A 27,855-nucleotide genomic window follows, 5' to 3' on the forward strand; every position below is an offset into this window, starting at 1 on the left:
CCCCCCCGCCTTGAAAAAGATGCATTACACTTTGTTTCTCCGCGTGTGCTTCTACCTTTCCTTCTGCCAGCCCGCGCGCGTTTCCAGAGGAGCAGAAGGGAAACCGAGAAGGGGCTGCAAGGAGCTGCGAATCGTTTTCATCTGCTGGCTGCCGCTTCCCCTCGCGCGCGGTCGGAGAGGCTGCGGGCGGCCAGCCGGCAGCTGTCAGCCCCTCGCCGGGCGTCTCCCCCCGGCTCCCGTCCGAGGGCCCCCGGCCCCGCGCCACCCTCTTGCTGCCGAACCGCCCTGCCTCTGCTCCTCCGCGAGCAGACAGGGCGCCGGGCCGCGCGCCCCGACGGCGGGACGGGGCGGCGGGCGTCTCCCCGGGGGCCGCCACGCCGGGGCCGAGACGTCGGACGAGAGAACAGTTGTCGCACGCGCCACGTGGCTCTGTTTATTTATTTATTTGTCTATTTGTTGCCCCCCCCCCCAGTAGTCTGTGTCACAGTTTAACATTTGGGACTGAGAATATATATGTTAAAAAAAAAGAAAGAAAGAAAGAAAAGCAAAAGGAGGGGGATGGGTGTTCCAGCGATGCCCCGTAGCTCAGGGACCGCGGGCAGCTGTCCAGGGCCTCGCAACAGGAGGGGACAGAGGGGACGGAGAGGGGATGGACAGGGGCCAGCGGCTCCGCTCTCCGCTCCCGGTGCCGCCGCCGCTTGCGCCTTCCTCTTCCTGCCGCCGCCGAGCCCGTTCTGCAGCTCACCTGGGAGAGGCCCAGAGGGTGTCGTAAAAGGAGGGGGGAAAAAAAAAAAAGAAAAAGAAATATCCGGGCGGAGGAGAGGGCCCGGCCGCGGCGGCGGAGCAGAGCGGCCGGAGGGACGCAGGCGCCGCAGCCCGTGGCTCGCCCCCAGGTAAGGGGCGCGGGGCCGCCGCTCGCCACCCGCTTTCGCGTCGTGCTCCGCCGGGCCGGGCCGGGCCGGGGGGAGGAGGGGGATTTGCTCAAGTTTCTGCTCACATTTCTTCCGCCTCCCCCCCTCCCGGCGCTGATAGACCGACTCTCACAGATGGTTGCAACATGTTTCAGGCGTTTCACTGCATTTTTTTTTTTTTTTTTAAAAAACGGCGCTGGGGCACCGAGGCGCCTGGTGTCGAAATGCCGGGCCCGCATGCTTAGCGGCCGCCCGGGGAACGCCCGCGAGCTGGGACCCGTCCCTGCCGCCTCCTCGGGCACAGAGGCACCGGCCTCGCCGTGGCGGCCCCGCCATGTGGGCCCCGCTGTGGGGGCCTCGGCTCCGGGCCCTGCGCCACCATCTTGGCGGCTCCCGCCGGAGAGCGCCGGCGCGACGGACGGCCGGGGACCGCCGGGGCCTCCTCGTGCTCGGGGAGCCGGTGGGAGCCAGGGTTTCGCTGCCAACCCCCGGCAGCCTCGGGGGGCGGTTCGGATACACCGAGGGATGCGGCATATCCTGGTTTGGGGGGGGGGCTGTTAGGTGCATACGGAAGTTTTATCAGCGTCAGAGATGGGTGGGAAACACCGTGCGGAAAACGAATGCGTTTTTACGATGCTTATAAATAGATACCTAAAATCTCTACAGATATTTTCCTTTTTGGTAACTGTTAGAAACGCGGCAGGGGACTCTGCCTGTGTCTGAGCAGCCCGTTTGGATGCTGGCCCAGGGTGCTGCGCTTCTAATTTCTTCCTATTTACTGCCTAGAGTCTCTGTTTTGCGTATTTCGAAGTCTCAAAGTACCCGCTCCGCTCTGGCCTCGGCCCCCCGGTAGCCCAGCACAGCGGTAGTAGCGAACATGGTGTTTGTCACGCAGGGAGGGCTGGACGCTTCGCCCGGCACGCGTAGACCTTGTGCTGCGGCTGCACGTAAGCGCGAGCAGGTAGTCAGTGCTGAAGAGGAAGGTTGCCTTCGTATTGTTTTTGTGCTCTTCCCCAGAAGTAGTAAAAACAAACATTACCTGTCCCAGAGAGCTTAATTAAAATTGGGACTGGGAACACAACACGGTGCCTTGGTCATCTTTGTGGAAGGTACCCGAGGGAGAGGGTAAGCGTCCGTGGTGAGAGAGAGCAGCCAAAATTCTTCGTGGTGGAGTGAAACTGCTTGGCTTGTGTTTCCTTCACCGTGCTGTTCAGGTTACAGAGAGTTGTGTCTAATATTTCTGCAGAAAGAGCGGCACTTGCATAAGCGTACGTGTGTACCCCATCACAACAGTACTTGTTGCGGTCTCGGTGCGTGCATCCTCACGACAGCTTGCAGCTTCTGCATCCAATTATTCCCAACTTACAGATGGATATCTGCACTACAAGAGAGTTTAAATGATTCAGCCAAAGTACACAGGAACTGTTTGGAAATCAAGGAATTCTTGTCCATCCCCACCCCTTGCGATCTCAGCTTCGCCTTAATCTGCGTCCATGCTATTTCAGAAGTAACGCCATCATTTGTAAATGAAAACCCCTTCACTTGTGCGCTGCGTATGAAGGAAGCTGAGGTGCCTTTCTCATCCTAATGTTCTCCTTTTCACTAATACACATAAATATGTTTTTAATCAAAAGAGCAAAGATATTATTCCCTCTCTCTGGAAGTGCCTGGGAGTGCAGATCTGCTCGTGTTGCAGATTTTCTTTTCTTTTTCTTCCCTGTCAGAAGTTTTCTAATCAAAAGCAGATAGTGTGTGTTTTGGGACAGTAGATCTTGACATGTCTTCATGCTGGGAAATAGAAGGAATGCCTGAAGGATTTCACAATTGACCGCAAGAAAATTGCAAAGATGGGCCTGAACCCAACACCCTTCCTCTCCCTCGCCAGCCACGGCCTCTGTCGGATGTTTGCTAGGGGAGTTGGACCTTTGCTTTGAACTCAGACGCTCAGGCCATCTCTGTTGACCTGGAAAAGTATTCATTCCCCACCTCCCCCTCCATTCAGTGCCTGCCCTGAAGCTTCCCAGAAGCAGCCAAAGGCAGCCCTGTGTAGGGCAAGAAGATGACACTGCTGATGGGAGCTGAGCGTCCGTGGCTGGACGTCCTGTTTGAGCAGCTGTCCCTTCAGGCTGTCTGGCAGGCAAAATGGAAGAACCTCTCTCAGCCTGGGAAGCCTTGCAAGCAAGCTGAGTCACAAGAGGCTGAGTCTCTGCCAGACAGCTCACTGAGCACCAGCCCAGCAAGGTTATTTGCTAAATTCATGCACGTTACAGGACTGCATGTATGGGCAGAGGAAGGAAGAGCAAGAGACTGGGCTGTTTAAGTAAAGGTTTCTCGGCATTTCCAAGAGCAGTCTGGGCTTGGCTACTCTGCTCCTTTAGGAAGGGCCTCTTCACCTTGTAAGCAGAAATACAAGCAAAAGCTCAAGCTGGTTATCAGTAATCTTCTGCGTTTTTATGGGTGCAAGGGGCATATTAAATTCTTGGAGCTTTCTGGCAATATGATTGTATTCCTTGATATTGTAGAGTCTTTGGAAATGAGTTGGGCATAATCTACATTTTCCAGTGGTCTCAGTGCCAGAAAAAGGATCAGGATACAGATTTCTGAGGACATTTCGAAAAGCTGAAGTATTCCTTTACCCTAATTCTTCAGCACTGGGGACCTAAACAAGTTATTTTTCTGGCCTATGCTTAACTATACTCGCAGGATAAGTTAAATAGAAAAGTCAAAGGAAACTGAACAAAATTCTACACCATGAGTAAAATACTGGATAATGGCCTCGATGTTGAGTCTTTTACCAAAAGCTGGGGCTCTTGGAAACAACATTCTGAAGCACTGGCTGGAGAGGGAGAAATGTTTCTGAATCATCTGTAACATTTCCAGCAATGCAGGGATTTTCTCTTGGGCATTCCCATCCAAACACGGCTGCCGACATTGCTCAAGAAGTGTTCAGGGCATCCTGGGGTTCATTTATCCTCTCGGCTACATCTCTAGACAGAGCTCTGCTGCTGCAACAGCTTCTTCCTTCAGCCGGAGCCACTGCGAGGGGACGATGTTGAAGTCACTTCTCCTCCTTTCTAACAATGTGTCTGTTCTAACACTAAAACCTGTCCGCACCTCAGTGCCCGCTGCCTTGGCCTTGCGGAAGCAGAGGCTGTGTGTATGCATCGGAGCCCAACTCTTGTGCTGCCCAGCTCTCCTGCACCAGGGTCTAAGCAAATTAATACTAAAAAAAAAAAAAAAAAAAAAAAAAAAAAGCCCAGAAGCTTCTGAAGGAAAAAAAACATCGGTGATGGAATCAGATTTCTCTCCTGCCTGATCGAATTATTATTGCTCAGATGTTTGGAATAGTTTTCATAATATCTGGCTCATGTTACACAGGAAGAAGATAAGGCAGTTATAAATATGAAGTTGATTTAAGAGATAAAGAGGCATTTATCCTTTTAGAGGGTGAAACATAGGAAAACAATTTTTACAGTATCATAGTGTATGCCATTTGGAGAACTTGGTGGCTGGTCATTTGCAATACGGTTTAATAGTTAAAAATCTCAACAGAAATCCCTTGTCCAAAATGGAGAGTAAATACACTAAATAAATTTGGAGAAAAGAAGTCTGCCTTATTCTGTCTATGGCTTGCCTGTCATGAAGTTCATGTAGGCTGTTTAAGATACATTTCACAGATATCCAGATGTTCATAATGGGACTAAAAAGAAGGCAAAAAAAAACTTTGGAGGTTGTAGTCTCCAAAGGAGCTTAGTAACCTTTAAATCCCATTTGACAACTGATGCAAAATGTGCCAAAGTCAACAGAAAGATTCCCATTTATTTCCCTGGGCTTTAAATGTGCTTTTGGTTTCTGCGCAGGAATCTATTTCTTCTCCTTGCTGGAAATGAGTCATGGTGCTGAACTGCAGGCTGTTGAGTATAGGCGGTCTGGATTCGAAGCATTTTCAAGCATTTTGATCTGACTACTTCAGAGACAATCAAAGAAATATCAGAACGTCAGACATTTCAAATTTGTTTCTGAAAGGCCGTGTTCAGATATTTGATAACGATTATAGCTAATGATGGGACGCTCCGACAAAATGTTTTATTGAACAGGTGGAGCTGTACCCAGTCACACCGCAGCTGAGTTTGCCCTGAAGAAATACTGGTGAGAATTTGTCACAAGGAGCCTGTTCACCGAACCTATTGTGTGGAGAGAGTAAGAATTTGCAATATGCTTTATGCTGCTTTAGCGACGGTCATTCACTTCCCGCAGTATATGCTGTTGGGTCAAGTCAACGGAGCAAACGGGCAGCGAGAGCCAAAAGTCGAGGCAGGTCTGAGCAAGCGCTTCAAAGCCAAGTGCCCTAATGGCCAGCTTTGCAAAGTGGTTTAATTGAGCAGATATGCAAAAGGCAGCGTTTCATACCTAACCTAGCCTCCGCAGGTGCTTCTGTAAGTCTTGCAGGGGACCACTCAGGATCTTTACCTCCCGAATAGTGTAAATTTGACCTTAGGCTGTATTGTCCGGGTGAGTCACCTGACCGCACTATAGTATCATTTAAACTGTGATCTGAGCAAAGTTCCCAGGTAAATAACATTTTGCCTCTCTGCAAAGAACAGTCCAGCACGAGTCCCCGTCATAATCATTTGCTGATTATGAGAGCTCAAAGTTTTCCCTTTCCCGTCAGGAAAAACCTCAGTTATTCCTGTAACAGAGCAGTGACTCAGCTAGCAGGGCCAGTCATAGGGAAGCGGCTTAAAGGAAAGGGGCTACAAACGGGCAGGAAAGAGGCATGACGGCGGTGAGCCGACTGTCGGGATTTTCGGCCAGGGCGCTTGTAACGAAAGGAGCCAGCTTGGGACGACAGCCTGTGTTCGTGCTCGCGGGAGTGTAGCTGTCAGAGCTGCAGCGTGGTCGCTACGCTGGTGCAACTAAGTGGCCCCAAAGGAAAATTTACCAGCATATTTGTGCTACTGTAATTATGTCAGGAAAACTCTTCTTGTGGATATGCTTGTTATAACACAGGATATGCATTTTGAATATGTGGTAAATCTTCTGCAGAGATGGGTTTTCAATTACACAGAGCAGGAATATTTACATGGCAGCCCTGTGCAGCAAAGCACAGCTTTTATTTTACTTCCTAGTAAATGGTGTACGCAGAATTTTCTATGCCAGCAGTACTTTCAGTCAGGTCTCTATGTCATTTGAGCTGATCAGCATGAGTCTAAAGCCTCTTTTCTGCCATATAGCATGTGAATGCCACCTGAGATGAACATAGGGCAGCAATAGCTTGGATAATGGGAAGGCCAGATAAAATATCTATGTCTCATATGGAAGTGCTTGGGAGCTTCTGCAGCAAGAAGTTCTCCTCCACCAAGGAGAAATGTCAGAGTTGCTTTTTAGCACAGATTTCGCATGGCAGACCCCAGTGAGCCCTTATGGGGCCGATCTGTTGGGCATCCTGTGCCAAGGTCCTCAGGTTTTGGGGTTGAGGAGAGCAGCACAGGGATGGCACTGCTGTGTGAAGCCTCCATGCTGCATCTGTATCCACCATGCCCGTGTGGAAACTGCTGGGAGAAACTGCCAGCAGATAGGAGAGAGTTGACTGCAATAAGCTTTGAAAACTGGCTGCAGAGCCCCTGAAAACCTTAAGTCTTTGTCTGGGAGACGACTCTGGGCGGATTTTGGTGACTTTATCGCATTAGTCTACAAAGACTGGAGGAACCTCCTTGCTCTCAAACAGTTACGGCTCCAGATAGGACAGTAACAAGGGCTGAGGCCCTTTGGAGAGCAGAGCCCTTGTACCATGTATGTCCCTTTGCAGCCAGCCCTTGAGGGAGCTGAACTGGATTTGCTGCTGGGCTGGACTGGGTCCTTACACTGGATTATTTTCTTCTTCTCTGCTGCAAAGCAATAATAGTTGTAGGCTACTGAAAAGCAGCTGAAATGGAAATAACAAGTGCTTTATCCAGCCCACCTCAAGATTAACCAGAAAGAGCTTACCTTTCCTCCTTCGAAGGAGAAGGGGCATGTTCTTTGTGCTTACAAAAGAGCTGTGGGAGCCAAGGCAAGGGTTAGGATGCTACTTACAGTTCTCTGCGCTCTTGCTCAAGTGTTTTGAACGCTGTGCACGTTCTTCATTGGGACTTTCTGTTCAAAGTAGCGTGGATAAAGCTGAGATAAATCTTTGGATTGCCAGAAGTTCTTCAAAATTCTTGTGAATTTGCCTTTCTTTATCAGATTTTTAACTCAATTTCTGTTGTCAAGGGCCCTCTCCTACCTGGGATTTTGGCTTCTCCAGTGTGACAGATGGAAAACAGCTGGGAAAAAGACGAGCACCAGATTTCTTTCTCCATACCCCAAGGCAAGGGATAAAATCTGCTCCGAACAAGTTGACCTGTATCCCTGTATCACAGGAGGAACCAAGTACAGAGATCAGCAAGCTAACTTCAAATGCGCTGATACTTTTCTGTGCCACAGCCTGGGGAGACACAGGCTCGGGTACTGAAAGCGGCACAACCTTGTCAGCCTGTCGCCGCCCCATGCCCAACTCACGAGTTTGGCCTCGCGGCTCAGGGCAAATGAGCTTTGGCTCAGGACCGACCTGTTCCCGGTTCCCACATGAGCTCAGCTGCTCACTTGCAATCCAGCAGGCCCCGTATGAGGAGTCACACCAAAAAGAAATGAGATTTATTTTATTGCCAGAGGTAATAGGTACAGGAGGCACAGGTACAGGATAAACAGAATGCTCTGTGTAACCTTGTAACAAAGTTTGCACGTCTCATTCCCCAAAATGCTACAGCAACAGCATATAATTCATATATAATTGCTTCTATAATTCTGAACGAAGATGGTGTAGAGGCATGATCCGTCAAGAATCATTTGACAGGACCAAATTTACTGAAAGCTCCTTTAAAAGGAAATGATAATTTTGCTGTTTGGAGCCTGCTCCAATCTGAAAATGGTGAAAAGTCCAAACAATAGCTCAGGTCTCTAAATTGTCTTTTAATTCTATACAATTTAAAATAACAACAACCTAAAAGGATGGATGAACTAGTTTGACAAAATAAGCAACAATATGTGGAAACTAGCTTTAGAATCAAAATTACTCAGCTAGGGGTGGGGTGAAGTTTACATCTGAAGATCTAATATGTAGCTATTATTAGAAAGTCTGGAGTAAAATATTGTAAGTGATTGTATTCTCTGGAGTATCTCTGAACCAAATTTCCAGACCTAAATAGGCTGCTCTTTTGTCAGGTGCAAAATATTACCTAAGAGAGACAGTTCATGTGATTCTTTTTTCCCAGTCTCAGCAGGAACAGTAAGTACCAGAAATCCCATAAAAGTGTCTGCTCTGCGAAATGTGATTTCCAGAGCTCTAACCAGTGTTCTTTTTCAGTCTCTGAGATAGAGTTATTTTTGGATTATTGTCTGTGTAAAATTGTACTATGCTTACAAGCTTACTTTCTCTTGTTTTCCAGTTTGCTAGAGAATTCTGGCCTTGCAGTAAGACAGTTGACTCTCATTTCCAGTGTGACTGTAAAACTTGGAAATGGCCTCCATGTCAGGTGAGTCCAAACAGTAACTCTGTGCTACCATACTCCAGCTAACCCTCCACTTTCAGATTCAGCCAGACTTGTCTTGTTTTCTGTCTGTCTTTTTAAAAAATATAAATGCTTTTTTGATACTCTGCTCTTCAGTATTCTGGCTCACAGTCATTGAGTGATGGCTGAAGATATGTGTTTATCTGCATGGCTGTCAGTCTGCATTGTTTTTTCTGCTGCTTTTTCAGGTGCTTTTGTGAGTCGAAGCGTACCAGTTGAAGTGGATGAATCTGTGATGTGGTCCCCATTTGCCGAACATGCCTTGGAAGAGGCTTCACAATCTTCTGGTGAGCATATGGAGAATGAGGAGCCCCAGGGACCTCAAGCTGCTCAAATGCCTCAGCCCGATGCTGGACCGTCATGCCTCTGCAGAGCACCACCACATCACCAGCCTGCACTGTCTGATGTAGCAGCCGTGGAGCCAGATGGCAGGTTATGGTCAAAAAGTGCCAATGAAGATGGGCGTTTCTGTTCCCCTCGTGAATCAATAGCCAGAATAGGTCCCTCCAAGGCGCTTCATTTAGCTATGGAAAAATCAGGTGGGCATTTGAGATCTCAGCTTTCAGCTGACACAGGGCACAATTCCAGTAAATCGAACAAGAGTTTGTCTGATGTTCCTGAGGATTCACTCGAGGACAGCAGCCAAGGGAGTTTACAGCTACAACAACCCTCAGAAAACAGAGCACCAGCAGAGTTGGCAACTGTGGATACAGGGTACAATTCCCAGTCACGAGACATCATGGGCATCAGGCACTTAGAGCCCCCCTTACCTCTAGTGTCTGTGCTGAACCCACAGGACCTTCCAGGACCCCTGATCTCCAGAGAGTATTTTGGACCTGAGCATCAGCAGCATCCTCTGTGCCAGCACTTGCCCCATCCTAACATTTCATCACAGGCTCACGGCTGCTTTAGGCACCACTGCCCAGTGGAGCAACACCCGCAGCACCCATGTAAGTGACACAGCTTACCCCCACGTGAGGTTTTCCTGGGATGTCACAGCCATCATTGCTGTACTTCCTTTACCACATGCAATTATTAGCATTTTAAAATATTTATTTGCAATCCATTTTTCTATTTCCAGATTTAAGGGTTATGCCAGTGGACTTGCTGATGCAGAACCTCTGAGCCAGATAAAAAGTTAAAATGCTCAGTTACTCATCAGATGAAGGCTAATGCTTTTGCCTAGAAACAATCTGGTTTTGGTCACAAACTGAGTATATGCAGCCTTCTCCCTGCTGTTATTTCATATTCTAGTCATTTCCTTCCTCCTTGCATCAGTCATTCAGCAGCCTCCTATACTGATTTAATTCCTGTTGTTTTCATAGGTTTTCTTGCTCTAACTTGGATCTCCAAAGAAAGTTGAGCATTTCCTGCCAAAATCAGGATGGATGTCTACCTTTGATCTCTTTAAGTAGTGTCTACCAGCATTATGACCAAGCTAATCCAAGTATTTTATTTCTACTTGAAAAAAAAGTATGTCATCCATCATCCACATTTTTTTTCTCTTGTTAGCTGAAATGAAAGCTCATTACTTAAAATGGACACCTCTCAGCTGCTGGCTGCTGGTGAGCATATCACTGAACGCTAACGTGACTCAGTCAATATGAGTATTTTGGCTCTTGGAGACTACGAAGCAGTTTACAGCCTGCTATTAATTAGTATTCCTTTTCAGTCACTGAGATTTTTATCTGTTATGAAATGAGCTTTGAACATTCAACAGCAATATCATTGTTTTAATATAATTCATATTACATTAGACTCGGGAGGCCCCAACCAGTTTTGGGCTCACTTTGTAATAAAAAGCTGCAGGCCTGCTCTAATGGCCTTTTTTTTAACCTTCTGTTGACTCCACAACATTTATATTACATCTGTTTAAAGAGTTTTGTCATTCCAGTAAAGTGCTATCATTAGGCATAAGACAGAATATCAGAGCCTCAGCTGTTGCCTCTGATCTTGGGACTTCATGTTGGGGAAAGGGCCACAGATGGACTTCCATCAGCTGGGACAGCTGAACATTCACAGAGCATCCTCTGTTCTTCTGTTCATACCTCCTCATTTCAGCTTGGTTTAGCTTTAAGCAGAAGAAGAGTTGGTTGCACAATACCCCTCACTATTTACCTCCTCCACATGCAGCCATGGTGAGAAAGAGGGCGTTGACTGAATGAGACCATTTTGTTGTAAAGCAGGAACTCTGAAAGGCTCTCTTTAGAAAAATCACTAGTGTTTCAACCATATCCAGAGGGCAAAAAGAATAAAATAAACTCAGATGGTTGGAGCAGATTTGGTCAGGACCAAGAAGCTGGCAACTGTACTCCTGTTTCTCACATGCCTGGTGCAGCATAATTCACCTCCTGGCAGCTCCTTGCATATCAAATCATTATTCAGCAGTTGCAACCCACAACAAAGCTGGGCAGTATGTTACAACATGCCTCTCCCCAGCAATAGCAATAGTGCAGATTGTGCCCATAGGCTCTGACCTGGCTCTGGACTCCTGCTGCTTGCGATACAAGAGTAAACTACATCTGAAATCAAAGCAATCCTCTCAGGAGCACTATGTGCCCAGGGACCAGTGTTTCAGACATGTATATATGAGAGCTGTTCATGTCTGAGATCACGCATACCTGACCACAGTGGTTACATATATTAAAATCCTATAGCATCAGATAGATCCCAAAGAAGCAGCCAGCCTAAAACCCCTCAAACTGAACTGAATCTTCCCAGAGCTATGCCAGTTTTCCTAGAGCTGGTCATGAAGAACACCATCAGAACCCATATCTTTGCTCTCCCAGCCTCCTTTCACCTGTCCTGTTACAAATAGCTGAGAGGGAGGAAAAAAACATCTCCCACAACAATCTCAAGGAACAGGATGTTGCCAACTCACAATTTCATCAGGAATCTCTTTGTAATTCCAGGGCTGGGAGGTCGGTTTTAAAGTACTGTCTCCTAGAGTTGGCTGGTTTCATTAAAGCTTTTCATTTCTTAAAACATATATATATAGCCCTTGTGGCTGCTAGGAAGAGGAAAGTATGACCCCAAAGTAGCTAAAAGAATTTTAAAAAAACAATCTAGGAAAAAAGGAGTATTTGAGTACTGCAGCTTTCGGAGCCAGCTCGTAACACCATAATCACACAGTGCTCAAGCTAGTAAGCCCTGCCAGTCTGGACTTTGATCTCTGCACAACAGCTTGTAAGTGAGCAGAGCTGCTGCCTAATGACAACTGCAAGCAGAAAGACTGAAAAAAAAATAGTTTTTCCTGTCTGGGAAACCAGCAGCCTAGATTGCCTTCTTTTTCAGCTTACGCCAACAGTTTCACCATACATTAGTTATTAAACAGCACTGAATGCCAATGACAGTAAGATTTTTTAGAACTGCTTAAGCTGAATTCTCACTTCGGGCTTCCCCTGCAGCCTCCTGGATGGCAACAGGACCAGCAGCAAGGCCTTAAAAGGTCAGCTAGGCAGAAAATTCTTACAGCGAGAAGTAACAAACCAAGAGATTATTTTTCTCTTTTCATTTACAGTAATCTCAGTCTGTTTAGCCTTAGCGTTGCAAACTGATTCGGTCCAGTTTTTTTCATCTGCTTTCATGAGAATGTTAGGATGATTCATTTTCTCAAGTTATTGCCAAAAAGAAATTAAAAAAAATACTGAGGCATGTTAAGTACAGGGACAAAGCAGCCCTCAATATTTAACTGTCAGTTATCCCAACAGTCCAACCCACAGTGGGAAGCTGAACCATATTGTATGTGAAAGGGAAATAGGAAACTTCAGGCTGTAAAAGCTTTCCTTAATGTTGTTTCTTTCAAGCTAAGCATCCTGCAAATGCCTCAAAACTGCTGCAGTTTTCGCTAGAAATAACGGAAGACGTGCCTGGGAACTGATAAACCTAAACTGAGGCAAAAATATATTGCTTGAAATGATAGTTGCTATTATTGTCTCACCCTCCTAGATGGCAGAAGTCCTTACCAACATTTTGCACATACATCTCAGCCACTTCCTCCAGTTCCTGGACCATGCATGAGAGTTATCTGTCCGGCCCAGCAAGTCATCCCAAATTACTCTAACCTTCGCACCCCTAAAGGCACTGGAGACCGACTGCCTCAGAGGCCGTGCTCCTCCCCTGCCCATCCGCGATTCCCGTAAGTATGCTTCCAGGGAGCTATGTGCCGTGGGAGCTCCTATAGTAATGTTTTACAGGCTTTTAACCAATAATTCTAAAGCTTTGCAATGTTAGGATACCTGGCTTGCTGGGGGATATGTGAAGTGTGGGGTAGTTTTATTTATTTGCTATTTTACATGCAGCAGGGGCCTGACCTTACCCTGAGGAACTTCAAGCCAGTTACCTGATATGTTGCTGCAGCACGTCCTGAAATGCACACATTAAGAAAGATAAATACTTAAAGGTTAAAGGGATGAGGGGTTGAAAATATCTCAGCTGAAACCTTAGAGCTGTCCTGTTTGAGAGGAAAGGTCAATTCAGCGGTTCGCTGCGGTCTCCGGCTTTACAGTGCACCCGCCTCGGACTCCTCAGTCTCTGGCATTCAGTGATTTCCTCCTTATCTCTTCTGCAGCACACAGGAAAATGGAGGAAATCTTGCCTGTCGCTGATGTATCTCTACATTGCGGTTTGCAGCATTTTCTAGGATTGCTCATGTAGTAATAGAACATCTCACGTCTAGCACTTTTCCTCTGGGGCTTTTTGCCTATTTTTCAAAGATTAATTTGATCCTTTCTGTTAAAAACATGTTATTAACAAATGGGAGACATTATCTATGCAGGGCTTTCTCCAGGCTTATTTGCCTGAAGTCAGATTGAAACTGCAGGTATTTAGCACATCTAAACAGCTGACCATTTTTATTGAAGTGCCAAAAGATTTGTAAAGGTGCTAAATGTAGAGGCATCTGTGTTTGAAAATGTTCGCTTAAGTGACACAGCCCTGGCAGAAAACTGAGACAACAGGCAGAACTAGCAACATAAGGGGGCAGCTGACAGAATCACTGTGCTCATGAAAGCCTATGGGCTGTAGCAAAAAAGTAACATTAAGATAAGGCAGTAGCTGCAGTAGAGAGAGTTGCATTGAAGAGTTTGAAAGCATAGAAACACTGAAAAGTAGTTGGTATCCTTGGAATTAGTAAAATTCAAAACCAGACTCCTAATATTTGACATATTTGTTGTATAAGATGAAGTTTTGGGAAGATCTGTAAATTAACCACAGGGTAATTTTGTGGCCTTTGATGAGGTGTATGTTGCTTTTCTCGGTATTTTCCTCTTCTAAAAGACATTCATAATAGCCAAGATCTGTCCTGTGGCTGAGTTACTGCTGTTTGCATGCTGATTCCAGGAACGGCAGTTATATGTTGGCAGTATTTGCCTATAGAGTATTTTGTAACAGAAAACATCTGTACCAAAATGAATAAACCAAATCTTAATGTGACAACAGAAAACATGCTGTGACCAGACTGTCATCATTCACTTAAGAAAGGCATAGGAAAAAAGAGTGGGCTTGATTGACTAAATATCACTGCTGTGTGGAGAAAAGCTCTCAGAGAAACCTAGTGCTCGTCCAGCGATTCAGCCCCACAGATTCAGATCACACTTCATTGAAAAGTCTGCACAAATTGCCCTTCTTGTTGGCTCAAACTGCAAACCCAAAGTACACTAAGAACAGAACTGCTAGGCGGCCTAAAATTATCCCTTTCTCTCCGTCTGTTTTAAAGGTAGAGCAGACATTATGCAAGGTTACTGCAGGTCCAGAGCCCCACTGGCTCTGCTGTTGCTGGTCCAGAGTCTTTCCCTTCAGCAAAACCTGCACTTTTGTCCAAAACCGGAGACACTTCCAGTCATGGCAGAGTGTACAGTGGGGACTGGGAGTCCCCATATCCCATTTTCCTCTAGAAAGTAGCTTCCGTCTTTGAACTACGTCTCCTGGGCGGCACAGGACGTCTCCAGGGTTGTCATGCCTTGAATGACCGAGTCGCCATGGAGCGCTCTTTACATGGTGGGAACAGATTACCCAGGTGCCACTCCGGTCAAGTGCATGTGTAACCACATCCACGGCACAGCATTATTTCTCACTCAGAAATGTTCTTCACTTCTGCTAATTGCAAATTGAGCAGCTTTCAGCTCTGGGATGCATTTACTTCCTGTGGCTAATGTTGCTTCTGCAATAAATTGTGTCTTGTGGTAGACTATCACCCAGGTAGCAACAAGGCTCAGTTCAAAGGGTGCTGTAATAGCTAAAAATAAATGCCAAGCAGTTTTTAAATAATTTTTTGCAGTTAATATACAGATGAAGTTTTTAATGTGCTTTTAAAACAACAACAACAAAAAAAAGAATTTTACTTGAAAACAAATGTTTTTAAAATCCCCACTTGCTTTTCTTTCTAGAAACCAGTTATATAACCAACTACCTAATGGTCAGCTACCCCCCAAAGCACGTGGACCGGATGAAGCATGCTGTTGTCTATCTGATAATGCTCCCTTTCCAGCTGCTGTCCCAAGACCTCTTAGCAATCCTGCAGCCAAGGGAACTCTGAAAACGAGCAATTTACCCGAGGAGTTGCGTAAGTTGTTAGCAAATTTGTTCTGTGCAAGATTTTACAGAGCAGCCTGACAGCTTTAGGTGGGAAAGCTCAGAGGGCTGGGGGAGGCACAACCACATCAAGACACAAAGTCAACAAGAAAAGAAAATGCAAAATGTCATCACATCTGTAGGGTGTGGGTGCTCATGTTTGGTGGAACAGAATTATTCCCTTGAATCTTGAAAAGATAATTGTCATTAATTACTTGTTATTTTGTTTACAAAAAATAAATACTGCTAAGATTGTTTTCATGACTCCTTGCTAAACAGTGTGTCCCTTTGATGCAGGCGGCACTGAAGCTTACAGTAAAAGATAGTAACACTAATAACAAACAAAGCCCTTGGGATAAAGTGTTTCTGCCTGTCCCAAACCAGACAAAAATGTCAGGTCTTGACTTCAGTTTCTCCCTGAACTGATCAGAGAAGAGGGCTTTCAGCAGGGAGCCCGCGGTGTGCGCTGAGGGCAGCACAGGCGCTGGCAGAGCCGCTCTTCCTGCTGTCAGGACCTTTGGCACCAGCCATAGCGAAAGGCTGTTCCTGCAAGGGGCAAGAGCCTTTTTAAACAGTCTCACCCTTCAACTCTCATGGGAAAGTTATGTGTTGAAAAAGCTGGCTTCCTTTTAAATGCTGTACTGGCTAGCAAGTGAGATATACTGTTGCTGAGATCCCTCCACATCTCTCTTCAGGTTTTAATTTATCTTTTAATCTTGCACATTACCTTTCAAAGTCCCACACTGCAGCTTTCCATCCTGAAGAGTAAGTTGTGACACCTGATAGCACTCTTGGATATGCCCTACTTTATCAGTTAGCATGGACTAGATGCAGGAATTACTGGCTAAGTGTGCGTGGTTTGTGGTATGCAGCCAGCTGGATTAGATTAACCATCTGGCTTCTTCTGACCTATGAATCTACGATTCTTTAATGAGTATGAAAACTCCTTCCACAATGGTGGGAGCAGTCAAAGATGCTGTTGTCCTCCGCTGCCCATCCTGCGCCTCGCAGGAGGCTGCTGCTGCTGCTGTATGGGGGAGGCAGTACAGAGGATGTGTAAGGGCTCCTTGGCCAGCATGGCTCTCAGCCTGAGGAGGGAGGCTTAGGAGGACACTGTGCTGGTTTCAGCGGGTGCATATGTTGCCAGTGTGGGGTGAGGGCAGTATTGCCTATGCCATCGGGCTGGGGAAAAGCTCTGGCAGTGGGGCAGCATGGGCAACTGAGCGACGTTGCCCTCTTCAGCTTCTGCAGGTGTGGTTGCTGGCAGCAAGTATGTAGGAGCTTAAATCTAGATTGCTGGACAGGGAGTTGAGTTCACCCCCAAGCCACTGCGCTACCCCACATTCATTTCATAAATAAGCAAAAGAGGTGTGGGCAGGACCCATTACAGTGGAAAATGAGAGTTAAGGAAGTCTAGCTCTCTGCATTGCTTGTTTTAATGCATCACATATTCATATGGATTCTCCCTCCTAGGCAAGGTCTTTATAACCTATTCTGTGGACACAGCCGTGGAGGTCATGAAATTTGTGAACTTCCTGCTTGTAAATGGCTTTCAAACTGCTGTAAGTATTCCTTCTGGAAAAAAAAACGATTTTCAACCAGGGGAGAAAAGAGACCTTTTTTAAAAAAGAAGCGGAGAGCACACATATTCTATCAAATGTTTATTTCTGTATCGCTGCATTGCAGATTAAGTAAGATAACAAATGGCATGAACTAGGCTTTGGATTTAAAAGTTGTAAGTTAAATGATTTGACTTTTCATTTGCTCATATTTTTAAGTGAATTTTATACTTTGAAATGGGCTTTAATAATGACCCTGAAAAATTCTGTTTAGTGACACCAGGTACCAGACAGGCAATAGTATGAGTTTTCATGAGCTATTCTATTAATGGTGCCTCATATTTAATCTGCAATATTAAAAAAAAGGTCAGTTTTCATGATCATCCCATCCTAGCTTCTTCTCTGAGATGCTGTTACATTGCTGGTTCTTCAGATATGAATACTTTCCTACTAAAGACTGATCTAAACCCAATGTATTTCACATAGTTAATGAAACAGGCTATCTCATGGTTTCATTTGGTTTATTATACTTTTTAAAGGGATTCAAAAATCACTGGCCTGAAAAGGTCAATGTCCTACTGTCTAATCCCATAAGCTATTCAGATTTTCATTTAACTCCACATAAGTTTGCTTCATCACAACCGCCCTTTCTAAGGGAACCATCCACAGAGGCTCTAAGATTCAGTGTTCATCAAAATCTTGATTCATATTTTCCTATTTCAAGCGCATATGCTATCTGACCCCTCAACCTTCATTCTTTGGCTTCAGTTCAGGAAAGCATTTAAGCAAGTGGCTATCATTAAACCGAATGAGACTCAGTGGGAGTTTAGCACATGCTTATTTATTTTCCTGAATCAAAGACTTTTTCCAGAGTCTGGAATTATGCTTCTCTCTAGCAGTTCTGTACTACATACGACCAATTCATAAGAAATCTGTGAACAGCATAGAGGTACAGAGTAGAAGACTACTAGAAGGCTCATTAGGAGCACCTTTGTGGACAGACAACTCATGGAGGAGAATGCCACAGAATAATATACCCACTAAAGTGCCCCCAAAATGGGGGGAAAAATATAGTCTTTATTTTTGGAAAGGGGAAAAAGAAAGACTTGAAACAGGAACACGACTCATCTGTCAAAAGCCTGGAGAAGTTAATACTTACTCCGCTGGCCATGGTCACTGACTGCCAGTTTCTTGGCTTACAGACAGTGCAGGGAAGTGAGTGGTGTTGATCATATTCAGTCCTGTGAGGTCCTCCACCTCTCTCCTCTCACTGAAGGTTGCTTTGCTGCTTCCAGGATCAGTGACTTGGCTGACTTCTCACCACATACCCTGAAAAGTTAGTGTAAGATGAAGCTAAAATTTGACACGTAGTATATACTCTTGCAGCCAGAAAATTTTCTGATGCAACCATTTGGGGTCAGCTATACAAACAGAGGAGGCGGGCAGCTGTCCACCTTCCTGAAACATTAATGGAAGCAAAAAAGCTGGTTTGTAAATGCTGAATATTTAATGTTCACCAGCAGCAATTGTCTCCTGTTCCAACCAGCAAAAATGCCCGGGGGGCTCAGAGCTGTCAGGGCAGGACAGCAAGAACAGTCGGCTGCATAGGAGCCTAGAGGTGCTTGTGTAGCAGACTGCCTCCGGCTCTGGGTAGCGCCCGTCTTGCTCAATTCTGGAGCACAGAGAAATGGGGTGATATTGCGCATGAGCATGCACACGTGGGCGTGTGATGTTTCTTTTCAAACTAGGGAAAAGTGATGGCATCTGGGAACCCTTCCAGAGCCATGAACTGGGAAGAAAAGGCAAAAGGACACTAACCACAGACTTTCATTCTCCTGCAGATTGATATATTTGAGGACACGGTACGAGGCATTGACATCATTAAGTGGATGGAACGCTACCTAAGTGATGTATGTAAAGACAATTTAACCTTGTTCCCCGACAGAGGTAACCTGAGGAAAACTGTTAAATTATTCAAATAGCAATGGGAGCAGAATCAAAATGCAAGCTATGCCCTCCCCTGCCTCTACGGAAATGATAGAGGCTTGAGATAGAAGATATAACCAAATCTCACTCACTTCTGCTTCATATGATCCCAAAAATCTTTCTTTAAGAAATGAAGTGCTAATCTGGCCCTTCCTGCCAAATTCCAGTGTGGCTGTTAAATTCAGCCTGAAACTGCCATTGGACAAGTTGTTCATCAATCTCATTTTTCAATAGTGTGTGTTTTTACCTAGGCACATTAAAAAAGACAACCATGTTTCATCCCAAGGTGCATAATAGCGGTTAATGTCCGTCCTGCTTCTCACCTGTAGCTTCTATGTTGCTATCTAAAATACTGATGGGTCCTTCTCTGACTGACCCCCTGGACATGCCTGTCTTCCTCCATTGACTGTGGAGGCAGTTTCTAACTTCAAAACCTTTCCACGCACAAGCAAGGAGGGACTGCTTGGACACAAGCAGGGGGACGTGTGCATGCCTCTGCAAACCCTCAACATCTGTAAGTGCTTACACGCACGTCAGGCACAAGCAAAAGCAATCCTGTAGTATGTTAAGTCAGAGCAAGGGATAATGGTTCCTTACAGTTTTTGACCCTGTGATGGGACAAATTCCCTTGCTAATGCACAGAAGGAAAGAGTTAATTAGGTGCCAGGCTGACTATAAGCCACATACTTGGAAGCCTTACACAGCCTGATGTGGCAGAGATAAAAGACAGGCCCTAACTAAATGCTAAACGCTAAATAGGAGGCTTTACTCTGCTGAATCTCTTCACTGGCCCAGCATTAAGGAGGAGAGAGATTTCCCAGATATGAAGGATGGCCCCTTTGTGGAAACCCGAGATCAGCCTCGGCCTGGATTAAACAGGCCACAGGCAGGATCCTAGCTGTAGCTGCAGGGCAAGGAGCACTGCCTTCGGCCCGGCCAAGGCAAGGTGGGACAGAGCTGGCAGGTTACCCGTAACCCAGCCCAGGCCGTCTCCAACGACCCCCAGCTCTACAGAGTCATCTGTCCTCTCACCCCTAAGGAGATCAGCAATAACCATTTGCACCCCTGCTGCTGAAAGCCCTGGAAGTAGTATCTGCAGACAACAGCCTTTAGCGTCTTTGTGTGTAAAAGCCACGAAGGGTTAAATAGATGCACTTTTACATAAGCTGTTGGAAAACATTTAGGTCTGAATTTGAAGATAGGTTTCCTGTGTATGTACATATGCACTCTACACTGATAAAAAGTAGCTTTTTATTAGAGGGATTCCAACTGCAAACTGGTAGCTGTTAATATATCTCTTGACATTTAGATATTCTATATTGTGAGATCTCCAGAAATAAAGAGGAAAACGAGTGTACGAGTTCTCTTGTATTTCCTGCCAGAATGAATGAGATCCTCTCATGTTTGCCAAGAACATAAAGATCACTTAAAATACAAACTGGCAGATTTCCGATCTGCCTCTACCAAACATGCTGCACTTCCCAATTTCATAAAAGTGCTTTTCTCCCTAACAGAAGACGGTGATGATAATCATAGCAATCAGTCCAAAATACAAACAGGATGTGGAAGGGGCTGAATCCCAGCTGGACAGGGATGAACATGGCTTACATACTAAATACATCCACAGGATGGTAAGCAAGGACGTGCATTTGCTGTTTTACAAAGACTCTGTCTCTTCTTCTCAAAAGACAAATCTGTCTCCAAATGGAAGGTTCTGTGCTTTGTTTTCACTAATCCCCATAGTTAAACACCCCCCTTTGGAATTCATTAATCCTCCCTCTCATCAGCTCCGTATGTTCATTAACATCTGCTAAGAGGTTCAAGAAAGAAAAATCCTATTAAACATGCTCATCTTATTCCTCCATATTCTTTATTATCCTATGTTTTTTCCCTCCTTCACCTTCCTGAGCCCTTGTTGCCTTGTTGCGTAGCCCATAGCACAATCTTATCTAATGCTGCCTGACTGCTCCTTATAAACCAGTCCCCATCACTTCAGCCACCCTGTAACTGAAGTCCTCTTTTGGGGCAGCAATAAAGCTGGCTGAAACATGGAATTGCAAAGCTAGAGGTGAGAGCTGCAGAGGAGGGGACTCCTGGGGACACAGGGTGGCAGGGGCCCGGGGGTCATGGAGGCCTTTCTCTGCAGTCAGCCCCAGTGTGGACATTTAGCCCTGGAGAGCCCACAGAACCATGAAACTCATCATTTCTCCCTCGGTTCTCAGTTTGTCCCATTTCTCACCCCATAACCTGCCAAATCCCAGAGTTTAATCCTTTAGCTAAACTTCTCAGAAACTGTGGCCAACACAAAAGCTCTCAGCAGCTTGCTGCGCTCTGCACTACTCCATCAAAGCCCATGATGCAGTCAGCCTGCATCTCTGGGACGTGGGGACAGGTTGGACTATGGGGTTCTGGCTCGGATGCTGTGCTGGCCTCCAGCTGAAACTTTTCACCCTACTGGAGACTGAACTGGGGCCTTAGTCGAGTCAGGCTTCATCGGCTCTAGAGGGATTTCATGGGACTGCAACTGCAGCTAAAACCACAATTCTTTCATACTGAAGAACTGTAAATGCTCAAGAAATGTTGACAAATCTTCCCTGTATCCTCTCTGTAGTAAAGAAGAATCAGATAAGTGGCCAAACAAAATGATACCCAGAGTCCACCAGCAATAGATCAAATCACTTAACAGAAGAACAGTTTAAGTAAGCAATGAATGTTTTTATGCATAGGAGTCAGATGCATGTACAGAAAAATTAACATTAATCACAATAAATATGGCAATTTGTTCTATTCTAGATGCAGATTGAGTTTATACAACAAGGAAGTATGAACTTCAGATTTATCCCTGTGCTTTTTCCAAATGCTAAAAAGGTAACATACAAGGGTATATGTTTGTTACATAATTAAGCATGTATCATTTTGATCACAGTGCAGCAGTGAAATTTTGAAGATCAAAACCTCAATTTCTCAGTGCTTATTAGCCCACTACTAATATTCTAAGCTACATTTTACATGAAAAGTTTACAGTTTTATGTACAAATAATATGAAAAAACCACCCACGATATAAGTATCAGGACATAAATGTATTTTTGATGATGAATACATAACTAAGACTCAAATTGTCTTGAGCACTGAAAGAATTTAAATGGAGAGAGACAATCTATCAAGCATCTTTTTTATATTAACCCTTTTATAATTTTATCCAGATGTTACATTGATGAGTGTGATGGGAGAGATTTATGACTGATGTGAAGTAAGGATCTAGAAGGGGGTGGGTTGAGAATATAAAAATAAAGAGGGCAATAAATACTAAAGTACTGTGCCATTGCTTGAACTTTGATGGGCTCATCAAAGGCAAACTATAAGGTTTTTTAGGACTTGCAATTTCATCTACCCTTCTTATTGGTTTTGAGGATTCATTTGAAAATAAGTAATACAATTGAATCCCTTACCTTTCTTACTCATGCTGGTAGAATCTCTTGGATTTTTATAAGGCCAGAAAAGGTAAATGGCCTCATTTTTCATTGGATAATTGCATTCTTCCCTCAAATGTAGAATGGACATACTATGTTCATACTCACTTTTCATCGTTAAATGCTGTGTGCACTGTTTGGTAGCTGTCATGTTACACTTAGGTACAGCTGCATTTTGGAAGAGGATGGAAAGATTCTTTATATTTACTTGGGTGCCGATAGTTGTAAACTAAGTTAATGTTTAAACAACTCTATCAATGTTTTGTGGGGCTATTAAGTCCCACAGCACTTGATTTTAGTGCAAAGAAGTTCTTTATTTAGGCACTGATTTAGTAGCAGTTCAGAAACTTGAAAACATGTCCCTGCCTTTGTAAAATATGTGAGATTCTTTGGAATGAATGGTACCTATGGTATTTTCAGCCAGTCTTTAAGCTCGAGCAGGGACAGAGGGCAGACCTGCTCCTAACTCTGGGGACTCCTTGAGCACTTACTGTGCAAACAGACCTTAGAGCCTGCGGCCATTTGGCGCATAAAACGTTAAAACCAACGCAGGGATGCAGAGAGAAAGGGCATAGCAGGCACTATACATTTCTTTGGGCCTTGTGGCAAACACAAGAAAAATAAACTTACATTAATTTTTGCTAAACTATGTGTATCAAAAGACTATTTAGCACATAACAGCAGTTCGCAGACAGTGATTTATAAGGAATTTCCAGGGTTGGTTTATTCAGCTGCTCTTATCAAAGCATCCGTCTCCAAGTAGCCTTCCTGCTGATTGCTGTGTAGTCCTGATCTCCCTTGAGTTTTTTGAGAGGTGCCTTTCTCATCTAAATTACACAGATGAGCATTTCCTATTGCTGTTGAGGTTTGCTCTTTCTTCGCACATTTCTTTAGTATATCATCAACCTTCACCAGTTTGGTTAATGATAATATAACTGAGGATATCACGGGTGAAAGGAGAGCGCCAGACCCAGGGAGGCTGGGGCAAGTTGCAGTAATGAAGCCTTCAGGCAGTCAGAGGAGAGGAGGTATCAGTACCTGCAAAACTCACACCTATTCCAGGGATGCAAAATATGACGTATATGTAAAATGGGATGATGTAGGCAGGCAATTTGTCTTTTTTACACTGGCCTTTTCTGTGTGTGTTCAAGTACTACTGTAGCTGCTCTGGAAAAGTTCGAGGTAAGGTATGGAAGGTTTCATTTGGGGACATGGATGCTAGAGCATTAATCCCATCTGAATAAAGCACTACTGGTATTTGAAAGTAAGTTGACCTCCAAGGAAAAATGATCTATGTTGTCCAAATAATGAGAGGAAAAAACATGACACAGAGTTACAGTGGAACCAGCATTTCCAGCCTCAAATTGTACACCGATAAAGGAAACCTGGGTCTTCCTGGGTCAAGGCTTGCACCAAGCCTGTCAACAGCAATGTGTCCTCCTGATCTGGTCACACGACGAGGGAAGCATTGTTCAGCTGTGATTGCCCCAAGATGTTTGCTATCACTCCTCTGCTGGAGGTTTCCTCCGGCACAGCTGAGCCAGCAGGAGGGATGACGTGAGCGGGGTCTGTGCCAAGGCAGCCCGGCTAGCTCAAACCACGCTCTGCAAACGCAGCCCTGCCCTTTGCGCTAACACGCTCTGTCGTATTCCCATTACAGTCCTGAAAGTTATCAAATGCTTTCCGTATGGTGTGCTGAATTTCCTCCCTACTTACAGATATGGAACTGGATTTAAAAGATTTAAAAGGGCTGGAACCGTTTTCCCACTACTCCTATCTGGTATGACACACAGTCTGTGTCACATGGTGAGAAAAAGGCCACAGCTCTACCAAGTCTCCTTCTCACTTTCTCCACACCCCTCAGGGTCAAAATAGCACCTCCAATAGTCACCTCTTGTGCCTACACACCTCCTCAATTTAAAACTGTTACCAAACTCGACTAGCATGCAGGTGCTTTTTTTGCAGCAATATTGTTAATGAAGATACTAAATAAAACGGGCCTCAGGACCAGTTCTGGAACAGACACCTAACACCTACTTCTGAGTGTGTAGTACTGCTGTCAGGAGACACCCACTTGCCTACTACATATTTCTTACACTAATTTCTGTCTTTTCTATCTTACCTAATCATTTTCCATGCGGACCCATATCAAATACTTTGCTGAAATCCAGACAGACCGGGTCTACTGCATTTCCTTTCTCCAAAAAATGTATTTTCTTATCAAAGACAGATAAAGGATTGGTTTGGTAAACGCATGCTGTATTCTTATCGCGCTGCCTCCTGCGGCTCTTAACAACATCTATTAAAGAAACAATTTTTATGTGTTAAGGGTATGTGTGACTGCAAGTGTGTGCATGTGCATGCAAACATACTTGTCTGTTCCTTTCTTTCTCCCAGTAACTTTTGAATCTCTTGGCCAATTTAAAACAACTTTGTGAAAGGAGTAAAGTTAACAAAGATTAAAATCCATTCCTTTGAGATTAGTGAAAACAGACATGCAGGCAGAGGCAAGAAATCTTATTCATGCTCCTAGCCAAGGAAATGCTGCAGGACCAACATTTTAAATCCTCCACTTTGTGAAGACCCTTCACCGAAGCCCATGCCTTCTTGGCCACTGCTGCTCACCAAGCTGCTTGTTCAAAAGCCTTACATGCTACGTAGGTAAGAATCCCAGGTCTGTAGATAGCAGGGTTGCTCACCTCCTTCTTATACATAAATACTGCAAATCTAACCAAGTGGCAGCACCAGTTAACGCAACCAGCTCTCTGAGCAGTGGAGACGAGCAGCCTGGATCCTGCAGCTGTACAGGCCCCTGAGAAGAGCGCCAGCTGGAGAGGCACAAGGCTTGGGAATGAAAGATTTGGACTGTAGCTAGGTTGTTTGCTGGCAGGTAGGAAATGCGCTGCCCATGCCAGGGCATCCCCCGGCAGGGTGCCAGAGCCATGGTATTATGCCAGCAGCTGTCTCCCCTGGCTAGCGCCACTGGCTTGACAGGGACTGTGCTGCTCCTAACTGGAGTCACCTTTGGTAAAATGTTGCCCTGTTAAACAAGAGGGCCAGGGAGCAAGTGCTGGACATCCTGGCTGCTCACACTGCTTACCTGATAGCTCACTTCTGGCTTTGTTCTGGCTTCTCCAACGAGAGCGCACCACAAAAAAATTCTCCATCTCTGTGGTGGGCAAGAACTGGGTGGTTTTGGCCAAGGATCTGTCTCTGACTCTATTTTATTCGTGCTGTGAATATAGCTCTTCTCCCCTACAAGCCGTGGCTGTCAGAAAGGAGACCTCTCCGAGGCTTTGAGAACATGCAAGCTGAGCAGGGTCCTTTCCTTCAGACTGTTCCTCTCCCTCACTGTCCTATGCCACAGAGGTTGCAGATTTGTTATGTTGACAGGCATTGGTAAGTCTTTCTGAATGGCTGCATCTTCTCCAGGACATGGGGGCTAGTGTGTGTTTGACCCATTGATCTGCAGGTGCAACAGCCTCACCTTGAGCTCAGCACCAGCCTCAGCCTCCTGCTCATGAGGTGACCAGTGGGCACTGCACTTGGTGAAGGAAGGTGCAAGGGAGAGAGATGAGCTCCTGGAAGGAGAAATCATTCCCTGTGGTCCTGCTTTCTCCCTACAGTCTTGTCTCAAGGCTGAACATGTGCGAGGAGTCTTCAGCAGCTGCTATGGGGGAGGGAGACACAGGTTGCAGCCTTTCCCTGGTAGGGGCTGAAGTGTCTCCCTTCCCTCTTCAGTATTTATTTTCACAAGCCTTTAGATGCCTATCTTTGAGATCCAAATTCCTTTGAAACATGGTTGAAATTAGCCAACATGATGGCAGCGAGAGAAAGAGAGACAGACAAGCTGTGAGATCATACTAAGTTCATTTCTTTAGGAACCCAAATACAATTTTGAAGCCAAATTAAAATTTCTTCTTGTTGTTACAGGAAATGTCTAGAACAGACAAAATGAATGCTTGCTTGGCAGAGTTCAATGGAATCTGCAAGGTTCTGGTATAGATTCAGTGGGATTTATGAGATTTCAATTTTTTTTTCCTCTCATTTTTCAGGAACATGTGCCTACCTGGCTGCAGAACACGCACATTTATAACTGGCCAAAGAATAAGAAGAACATCCTTCTGCGGTTGCTGAGGGAGGAGGAATATGTTGCCCCTCCAATAGGACCTTTACCAACACTCCAGGTTGTGCCATTATGAACATTATTACTTAAAGTGCACAACAAGCAGTTGTTAAAAGGGTTGTTCTTGGCAGGGAGCCAACACTCTTCCAGATGGCTCTTTCTGATGATAGAAGACACTCTTTCTGCTAAAGGAATTAGTTGTCCTGGGTAACTCAGGCTCAGCTTGTTCTCAGCCATGTTACACCTCTCTTGCTGAAGCTAATGGGCAGAACTCCTTTCTCTAGATTTTTAAACAAGCTTCAACTGGAAAGAATATCCACTTTTATTTTATTTTAACATCTGTTTTTAACATACTCCTTTATTAGTCAATATAGCAAACAAATACCAGAAATAATGTTGCAATAAATGTAAAATAAAAATTACATCCTCCTTTTTGCTCAGGGTTTCTTTACAGATATTCCTGCCTTGTACAGCATTATCAAACAGTTAATTTGTGTATGCACTACTAAATATATTTACCTTTTCTAAGGCCACTTTATGTATTGCGTCGGTTTTTATCATTGCTAGGAACAATGAAGAAATGGTAACTGTTGGGAAACACGAGCTTTGCTTAGACTATCTTGCATAAAGACACTGTATTCAATTAGAGGAGTCTCAGATCTGAAATCTCCAGAGTTCGATTTCCATACAGTACAGCCCCTAACACCTTCAGCATGTTACAGCACTGCTCCACAAAAGGGCAGCTAAATGCCTTATTACGTGTGTGCAGTCAGGACCGTGGACTTCTACAGTGGGCCTTCAGCTTCATTACTGCTCTTCATCCCTTATTTAAAACAGAACATGTCGAAGAACAATTGCCATTTGGAAACAGTGATTGTTAAGAGAAATTACATCGGCTTCTACAACTTGTATGCACTATGGAACAATAAAATAATCAAAGATGCTGGAGAGCCATGGGGTGTTGGCAACGTCAAAAGAAGACTCAAAAATACCAGATTTGGATTTTTTTTAACAAAGAACATTAGCACTACTTTGGTGAGGCTTGGGGTTCTGTTAGCTGCTTTAACCCTATCAAGACAACATTTGATGCCTACTGGCTTAGAATTCTGCAGCCCATAGTCTTCAGAGTAGTCTTACAAGAATATTCTGGAGTACCTCATGCATACTCAACACAGACTTTTTCCAAGATCCTCTTCAACTTTATTATTTGTGGGTCACAGAATGACCTAAATACAGCTTCACCAAAAAATAAAAAAATATATATATATATAAAAAATTTTGTTCAGCAGTCCAAAAAATAAACTAACCCAAAAGTTGGTATTCCTTTTGCATAATATTTAAAATTCAAAATATTTAGCTTTCCAAGAAGACTGTGCTGTGCTCCTGACAAATAAACTAAAAATGGAGTTGAAATGAGGTCCATGCTGCAAATTTAGCCAGGCCAGACTTGCTTTAACAGGTTTTTGTATAGAGTTGCAGCTATTTAAGAGAATTGGGCGAATGGTGCATCTAGTGTTGTCAACTCTCATAATTCCATTGTGTTACTTAACTGTGCTTCTTCCAACTCCATCTTCCAAAGAGAGAAGATCACCAATTGAAATAGGCTGGTGTCTGCCATGCTGGCACTTCCCTGAGAAGCCAAA

General features: G+C 44.8%; 1 protein-coding gene and 1 long non-coding RNA gene across 10 annotated transcripts in view; one reads left to right on the plus strand and one right to left on the minus strand.

The window, feature by feature from the left end:
• Positions 1-649: 649 nt before the first annotated feature.
• On the plus strand, positions 650-26,750 carry TRAF3IP2 (TRAF3 interacting protein 2). Of its 5 annotated transcripts, none has more exons than XR_009957955.1 (10): positions 650-893; positions 8,378-8,464; positions 8,689-9,450; positions 12,449-12,638; positions 14,887-15,062; positions 16,544-16,632; positions 18,471-18,539; positions 20,130-20,246; positions 21,409-25,485; positions 26,142-26,217. XR_009957955.1 is itself a non-coding variant. In XM_062572638.1 (10 exons), exons 2-10 carry the CDS (start codon positions 8,449-8,451, stop codon positions 26,286-26,288), a joined length of 1,641 nt encoding a protein of 546 aa, XP_062428622.1. In that variant the 5' UTR covers positions 651-893; positions 8,378-8,448; the 3' UTR covers positions 26,289-26,750. The 5 variants fall into 5 exon arrangements, 4 of the variants coding, with proteins under 4 accessions (XP_062428623.1, XP_062428625.1, XP_062428624.1 ...); XM_062572638.1 differs by having other exon boundaries at positions 651-893; positions 21,409-21,483; positions 26,142-26,750; XM_062572639.1 differs by lacking the exon at positions 21,409-25,485 and having other exon boundaries at positions 26,142-26,750.
• Positions 7,602-27,855, minus strand: part of LOC134138667 (uncharacterized) — a 52,444-nt gene continuing 32,190 nt past the window's right edge. The window contains exons 5-7 of one of the 5 annotated variants that reach the window (XR_009957959.1): positions 27,763-27,842; positions 17,789-17,958; positions 7,602-9,024 (exon numbers count right to left, since the gene is read on the minus strand). This is a non-coding gene — a long non-coding RNA (uncharacterized LOC134138667). Of the gene's footprint in view, positions 14,736-16,750; positions 17,959-26,571; positions 27,843-27,855 lie in introns of those variants that run through there. The other 4 variants (XR_009957957.1, XR_009957960.1, XR_009957958.1 and 1 more) reach the window with 4 other exon arrangements.

The sequence above is a fragment of the Rhea pennata genome, chromosome 3 (genome assembly GCF_028389875.1).
Source record: "Rhea pennata isolate bPtePen1 chromosome 3, bPtePen1.pri, whole genome shotgun sequence".
Classification (NCBI taxonomy): Eukaryota; Metazoa; Chordata; class Aves; order Rheiformes; family Rheidae; genus Rhea; species Rhea pennata.